This window comes from Pan paniscus, chromosome 2 (genome assembly GCF_029289425.2).
Source record: "Pan paniscus chromosome 2, NHGRI_mPanPan1-v2.0_pri, whole genome shotgun sequence".
NCBI classification, from domain to species: Eukaryota; Metazoa; Chordata; class Mammalia; order Primates; family Hominidae; genus Pan; species Pan paniscus.
In genome coordinates, this window is record NC_085926.1 from 153,903,954 (window position 1) to 153,912,168 (window position 8,215).

The following is an 8,215-nucleotide window of genomic DNA, read 5'->3' on the forward strand; positions in this document are numbered from 1 at the left end:
CTGAGGACAGTCTAATTACACAAGACTCGAAGTAGTAGATACTATAAATTAAAAATTTATTTTCATCAAAATTAAGAATTCTTATTTAACAAAGTTCATCATAGACAAACAACCTACAGGGAAACAGATTGGAAAAGCTATTTTCAATGTATAAAACCAACAAACTATTTAGAATATTCAGGGAATTCTAGCATACAATTCTAACTTGCAGCAAGAAAAAGTCAGAAAACACAGAATATTAATAAGTAGTTAACAGAAAGGGAAACTTATGTAAGCATTATATCTCTTAAGTGAATGTAATACGAAAAATGAATTTAGAATAAATTAACTCAATTTTCTCAGAATCCGGTTGACAAAAATGAAGTCAGGTAATGTCAAATACTGGCCAAAGATGTGAGGACATGAGAATCCTCATCTGTGGCTGGTGGAAGTATAAACAGTCATTACAGTGAGCCATTTTAGCAGTGCAAAGTTAAATTAAGAATACATAGTGTTCAGCCTGCTTCCGGACGAGCGAGGAGACTCGTGGTCTGGTTCTGGGACTTCCCTAACAGCATGGCCCCTAAACGCCAGTCTCCACTCCCGCCTCAAAAGAAGAAACCAAGACCACCTCCTGCTCTGGGACCGGAAGAGACATCGGCCTCTGCAGGCTTGCCGAAGAAGGGAGAAAAAGAACAGCAAGAAGCAATTGAACACATTGATGAAGTACAAAATGAAACAGACAGACTTAATGAACAAGCCAGTGAGGAGATTTTGAAAGTAGAACAGAAATATAACAAACTCCGCCAACCATTTTTTCAGAAGAGGTCAGAATTGATCGCCAAAATCCCAAATTTTTGGGTAACAACATTTGTCAACCATCCACAGGTGTCTGCACTGCTTGGGGAGGAAGACGAAGAGGCACTGCATTATTTGACCAGAGTTGAAGTGACAGAATTTGAAGATATTAAATCAGGTTACAGAATAGATTTTTATTTTGATGAAAATCCTTACTTTGAAAATAAAGTTATCTCCAAAGAATTTCATCTGAATGAGAGTGGTGATCCATCTTCGAAGTCCACCGAAATCAAATGGAAATCTGGAAAGGATTTGACGAAACGTTCAAGTCAAACACAGAATAAAGTCAGCAGGAAGAGGCAGCATGAGGAAACAGAGAGCTTCTTTACCTGGTTTACTGACCATTCTGATGCAGGTGCTGATGAGTTAGGAGAGGTCATCAAAGATGATATCTGGCCAAACCCATTACAGTACTACTTGGTTCCCGATATGGATGATGAAGAAGGAGAAGGAGAAGAAGATGATGATGATGATGAAGAGGAGGAAGGATTAGAAGATATTGATGAAGAAGGAGATGAGGATGAAGGTGAAGAAGATGAAGATGATGATGAAGGGGAGGAAGGAGAGGAGGATGAAGGAGAAGATGACTAAATAGAACACTGATGGATTCCAACCTTCCTTTTTTTAAATTTTCTCCAGTCCCTGGGAGCAAGTTGCAGTCTTTTTTTTTTTTTTTCCCTCTTGTGCTCAGTCACCCTGTTCTTGAGGTCTCTTTTCTCTGCTCCATGGTTCTCAACTTATTTGGGGGGAAATACCTTGAGCAGAATACAATGGGAAAAGAGTCTCTACCCCTTTCTGTTCGAAGTTCGTTTTTATCCCTTCCTGTCTGAACAAAAACTGTATGGAATCAACACCACCGAGCTCTGTGGGAAAAAAGAAAAACCTGCTCCCTTCGCTCTGCTAGAAGCTGGAGGGTGCTAGGCCCCTGTGTAGTAGTGCATAGAATTCTAGCTTTTTTCCTCCTTTCTCTGTATATTGGGCTCAGAGAGTACACTGTGTCTCTATGTGAATATGGACAGTTAGCATTTACCAACATGTATGTGTCTACTTTCTCTTGTTTAAAAAAAGAAAAAAAAAACTTAAAAAAATGGGGTTATAGAAGGTCAGCAAAGGGTGGGTTTGAGATGTTTGGGTGGGTTAAGTGGGCATTTTGACAACATGGCTTCTCCTTTGGCATGTTTAATTGTGATATTTGACAGACATCCTTGCAGTTTAAGATGACACTTTTAAAATAAATTGTCTCCTAATGATGACTTGAGCCCTGCCACTCAATGGGAGAATCAGCAGAACCTGTAGGATCTTATTTGGAATTGACATTCTCTATTGTAATTTTGTTCCTGTTTATTTTTAAATTTTCTTTTTGTTTCACTGGAAAGGAAAGATGATGCTCAGTTTTAAACGTTAAAAGTATACAAGTTGCTTTGTTACAATAAAACTAAATGTGTACACACACACAAAAAAAAGAATACATAAATACCATGCCTAGAAATTCTATGCCTGGAGAAATTTCAACATCTGGAGAATCATTCGCATAGAGTTTTACAAAAAGATGTCCTCAAACAGACACATGATAATGTTCATAGCAGTATGACTTGAACTAGCAAAGATCTGAAATTACACAGGTGTCCATCTCTAGAGAAATGTACAAATAAAACACGGTACATATATTTAAAGGAATATTATGCAGCAGACAGATGCTCCATATAAATAAGATTTATATATTGCAATGTAAATATATGCATCAAAATAAATATGCATGAAAGATGGTTTGAAAATCAAAGTTTAAATATAGTAGAGTGGGTGTCTATACCTGGAAAGAGATTGGGATTGGAAGGAGGAATAAAGAAAATTAACATAAAACAAATTGAAATAGAATACAATAGCCTTGCAGGGGCCACCAATGATCGCATACTGTGAATTCAGGAATATTTATACATTCAGTTCTGTAAACCTAAAGTTATAAAAGACTTCAACAAAAAAAAAAAAAAAAAAAAAAAAGAGCCACTACACTAGTCTCCTGTTACCTGCAGGGGATATGTTCCAAGTCTCCCAGCAGATGCCTGAAACCTTGGATAGTACTAAACCCTGTATATACAGTCATACCTTGCTTTACAATGGGGATACATTCAGAGAAATGCATCATTAAGCAATTGCATCATTGCATGAACATAACAGAGTGTACTTACACAATCCTAGATGTCAGAGCCCACTACACACCTAGGCTATATGGTATAGCCCATAGCTCCTAGATTACAAAACTGTATAGCATGTTACTGTACTGAATACTGTAGGCAATTTTAGCACAATGGTAAGTATTTGTGTGTCTAAACATTTCTAAACATAGAAAAGATCCAGTAAAAAATATGGTATATATTCTTATGGGACCAGCATAGTATGTTTGGTCTGTCATTGACTGAAACATCTTTATGGGGTGCATAACTGTACTATGCTTTTTCCTATACATACATACTTATGATAAACTTTAATTTATAAATTAGGCACAGAAAGAGATTAACATCAGTAACTAATAATAAAATGGAACAATTATAACAATATATTGTAATAAAAGTTATGTGAATGTGGTCTGTCTCTCAAAATACCTTGTAATGTACTTATCCTTCTTCTTTTTTGTTTTTTTTTAGACAGAGTCTTGCTCTGTCACCAGTGCAGTGACACAATCTGGGCTCACTACAACCTCTGCCTCCTGGGTTCAAGCGATTCTCCTCCGTCAGCCTCCCCAGTAGCTGGGATTACAGGCACAAGCCACCATGCCCAGCTAATTTTTGTATTTTTAGTAGAGACAGGGTTTTGCCAGGTTGGCCAGGCTGGCCTCAAACTCCGGGCCTCAAGCGATCCACCTGCCTTATCCTCCCAAGGTGTTGAGATTACAGGCATGAGCCACCATGCCTGGCCTTATCCTTCTTATTGTGATGAAGAGGGAACAGAGTGGAATGACATGAGATTTTATCATGGTACTCAGAACGGTATACAATTTAAAACTGTGAATTGTTTATTTCTTGAGTTTTTCATTTAATATTTTCAGACTGTGGCTCACCACAGGTAACTAAAACTAAAGAAAGCAAAATCATAGGTAAGTCAGGGATTACTATATTTCTTTACATTTTGGCCAAAGACAACTCCTCTAGTTATTTTTTTCAAACTTGTGAAGATGGAATAAATCCCATTGTTAGGCCTGATCTGAGCTCTCCAATGCCAAACACTAATCTAGTTGTTGCAGTTTCCTGTTACCCAGGGACATATTTGTGGTCTTCCTATTTTGTTGTTTTCAGTGTGTTAATCATCTCCACTCAAAATCCTCCTGAATGAAACTGTTGGATGACCTACACCACCTTTGCCTAAAAAGTGTGTTTCTGGAAAGCCAGAGGGAAAACTCCTGCAAATGAGCCACCCTAGTGCTGCTGGATTTGAAGAGGCAGATGGTGGTTGGATTTTACAAGGCCCCTTTGTTCTCTTTCTTCATTTTCTGCCTGTTTTTACATGAATTGACTTTGTGCAGATCTAGCCAAGTGTGTGAAGCACCTTCAAGGAGGTGCGTTAATGATAAGCTGAAATCTGGGTCACTAAAGAGTTTTACCGCCTTTCATTTGCAGAGTCTGAGAAGCCCCTTCTGGCCTTTACTATATGAAAGTTTTACAGCAACTGTAATATTTAGAGAAAACACACACAAAGGATGGGAATGGAAGCCTCGGCAGTCTTCTCAGCAGAGGGCCTCCCAGCAGACTGGATTTATTGGACTTTTCATTTTCCCTCACCATTTGGATTTTCAAAGACTTTTTATTAGTTCAGCCTTTAAAGCAGAAAAAATCAGCCAATTTGTTACAAACCACTGCAGCTTCAGTCCCCTGAAGCCAAGAACAACCGCTCAGCTCTTCCAACTTGGCTGCAAAGCAACATCTGTTAAGTCTCCTGTGCTCACCTCCCCAGCCAAAGAGACATCACACCTGCAGTGCTGGGATTTTGTGAAAAAAAATGGAAATAGCGTATTGTATACATCTTTTTTTCCAATATCTTTTGCTTTATGTTAATGCTTCTAGTTCAGGAGTGTCTGAAGTATTTCACAATGCTTAACAGAGCAAGGTTTGTCCCTTAGTTTTGGGTCATTTGTTAATTCTGTAAGTATTTGCTGAGCATATGTGTAAGACACGTGGCTCTAATTCCCACCAGGTAGTTGTTAGGTTGGCCTCTTCCTTTTGTGATGAGATCTTGTGTTTGTATTTTTTCTTTGGACTGCTCTGATCATGGTTCTATCAGATAAACAAATGCTGGAAATTAGTTGCCAGTCTGGTCAATTTGTTAGGTGGCTTTTCAAATTGTTACACAGGGAGTTGATGTTCTTGGAAACAGAAGGAAGAAGTATGGGTGCCTTATGAACCATTAGGTTTCAGTAAATAGCACCTGCTTTTCACACCACGCTGGGGTAAGGCATAGAATGAGGCATAGCATAGATATGGTATAGCATACCTGGTGGTGTAGGTCATCCAGCAGTTATGTGCAGGAGGATTTTGAGTGGAGATGATCAGCACACTGAAAACAACAAAATAGGAAGACCACAAATGTGTCTCTGGGTAATAATATACTATAGTATAGTGGGTGGATCTTAGATTCACCTGAAATCTTAAGCATCAACTGCATTTTCTAGCCTTGGGATCATGGGTGTCTCAAATTTCTGAGCTCGAGTTTACTGAAAGTAATAGGAACGTTTGTGCTTGCAGTTGCTGAAAAAAAATTAAGTGAGCTACTGTAGGTGCTCATTAAATGTTGGCCTTTGCTTATGGCCACCTAAGAGGAAAATAAAGGAAGTAGAAAGCTCAGTTCTAGTACTCAGAAGCTGGCAGTTCAGTTAGGGAGATGAGACACAGACTCTACATAAAACCACCAGAGTAAATGCCTCTGAGACAAAACTGAAATGGCATGAGTTAACATATTCTGTCCCCTCATCACCGCCAGTTCTGGAAATGAAAGACTGACTTTTCTTTAAAAAATATGTTTATGGGCCAGGCGCAGTGGCTTATGCATGTAATCCTAGCACTTTGAGAGGCTGAGGTGGGCAGATCATGAGGTCAAGAGTTCGAGACAAGCCTGGCCAACATGGTGAAACCCTGACTCTACTAAAAATGCAAAAATTAGTGAGGCATGGTGGCGTGTGCCTGTAGTCCCAGCTACTTGGGAGGCTGAGGCCAAGAATCTCTTGAACCCGGGAGGTGGAGGTTTCAGTGAGCCGAGATCGTGCCTGGGTGACAGAGCAAGACTCTATCTCAAAAAAAAAAAAATGTGTTTATGCTTTTTTTTTTTTTTTTTTTTTTTTTGAGACAGGGTCTCGCTGTCTCACCCAGACTGGAGTGCTGTGGCACAATCATGGCTCACTGCAGCCTCAAACTTGGGGGCTGAAGCAATTCTCCCACCTCAGCCTCTGGAGTTGCTGGGACCACAGGTGCACGCCACCATGCCTGGCTAATTTTTAAAATTTTTTTTGTAGAGATGGGATCTCCCTATGTTTCCCAGGCTGATCTTGAACTCCTGGGCTCAACTGATCCTCCTGCCTCGGCCTCCCAAAAAGCTGGGATTACAGGCATGAGCCACTGTGCCCAGCTGTGTGTTTACGCTTGATGTCCAGAAAGCTTTTTATAAAGCAAAAACCCTTCTGTTTAGAGGAAATCAAATGCTTGGGTTTTAAATTAGGCTCAAACATACATCCTCACAAATGTGCACACAAATATTATAGTGACTTTAAGGCTCCATTAGGATGTTCAGCTGAGAGTTGTGCAAATGTTTGATCCATCTGGTGACAGCTCATAGAATGTGTTATTTCCAATGTTTGCAAATAACAATCTAAATAGAAATATGCTTGAAGAGATTCTGTTAATGTGTATGCACTGAAAAGCAATTTCCTTTCCATATTATATATTAAAAGAATTGAAACCCTCCCTTGTATTTGCAATTGTATAAATGTCTTTATGCTATTTAAGGTGCAGGTCATGGCAGGAGAGCGTGAACGTGTCATTTGATAGTTCTTGGTCAATGCGGGTATAGTCTCTAGCAGTGGTCTTTTTTTGAAGTATTTCAAATTTTCATTGGTTTTATGCCAGCGAGTGGAAAAAGTAAGGGCTTTGCAGCTAGTGAGACTTAGGTTCTAATACATATCCTTTGGAACAAGGTGTTCAAAATTTGCTGGGATAATGATGGTGACATTTGCATAGGAGACATGGAATCTTCTGCTATCAAGGATTGAGACCTTTTCCTTCGCATGTTAACTGCTATTAAAACATCTCTGGGGGGCCGGGCGTGGTGGCTCACGCCTGTAATCCCAGCACTTTGGGAGGCTGAGGCGGGTGGATCACGAGGTCAGGAGATCGAGACCATCCTGGCTAACATGGTGAAACCCCGTCTTTACTAAAACTACAAAAAATTAGCCGGGCGTGGTGGCGGGCGCCTGTAGTCCCAGCTGCTAGGGAGGCTGAGGCAAGAGAATGGCATGAACCCGGGAGGCGGAGCTTGCAGTGAGCCAAGATTGTGCCACTGCACTCCAGCCTGGGTGACAGAGCGACACTCCGTCTCAAAAACAAAGCAAAACAAAACAAAAAAAAAAAACTCTGATGATTGAAACTGTTATTAAATGGAAAGCAGTGTAAAAAAGGCCACTTGAGACCTCCCCGGGGGGGATTTACTAGAAAGGCGAACCCCAGTGCCATGCCAGTGCCTCGGATATCTTGGGCGAAGGAGACAGCTTTGGATGCAGCTTATGTCTGAAGCTGGAATCTGAAAGCTTATTCTTAGGCAGTGAGCTTAGCAATGTTTTGGAGGAAGTCTTAATGACCAACTGGGGTGCCTGTTGACTCTACATCTCACAAAGTTTCTGGTCTCATACATGGGGTAGTGTAGCTGCAGGTTGTTAGGTTAATTAGTTTCTAGGGGCCGTTGTGCTATTCTGAAGCCTCGAGGTGGTGCTCATGAGCTTTATTCCATTTGTGAAATTGGGGGAGGGATGTGGAGGTTGGAGGGTGAAGGGCTGGGAATAAGGTGAATCCTGGTGTGGTGCTAGCTAAAGAAGGGGACTGATGGAGTGTTAAAGGAGTCAGGGATTGGAGATGTCTGATCCCTCATCTTCTTGGAGAAGCAATTAAATTAATTAATAGCATTGTTGGAACTTGTTCTGTCATGAGTTCTGATTTTCTCTATAGTCTTGAACTCCTGGGCTCAACTGATCCTCCTGCCTCGGCCTCCCAAAGAGCTGGGATTACACTTTCTCCTAGGTTCATATATACATCTCATTAAATGTACATACCTCTCATTCATCATCTCATTAAAAATGAGATGATGTATGTATGAACCTAGGAGAAAGTAAAAGGAGTAAGTTATT

General features: G+C 40.3%; 1 protein-coding gene across 1 annotated transcript; it reads left to right on the forward strand.

Annotated features, from left to right (window-relative positions):
* Positions 1-496: 496 nt before the first annotated feature.
* On the forward strand, positions 497-2,287 carry LOC100990341 (protein SET-like). Its single transcript, XM_034957645.2, has one exon. It carries the CDS (start codon positions 556-558, stop codon positions 1,426-1,428), a length of 873 nt encoding a protein of 290 aa, XP_034813536.2. The 5' UTR covers positions 497-555; the 3' UTR covers positions 1,429-2,287.
* Positions 2,288-8,215: the final 5,928 nt, after the last annotated feature.

Excerpts from the sequence above, each read along its gene's own strand:
- LOC100990341 (XM_034957645.2), top strand. The coding sequence starts at position 556 with ATGGCCCCTAAACGCCAGTCTCCACTCCCGCCTCAAAAGAAGAAACCA.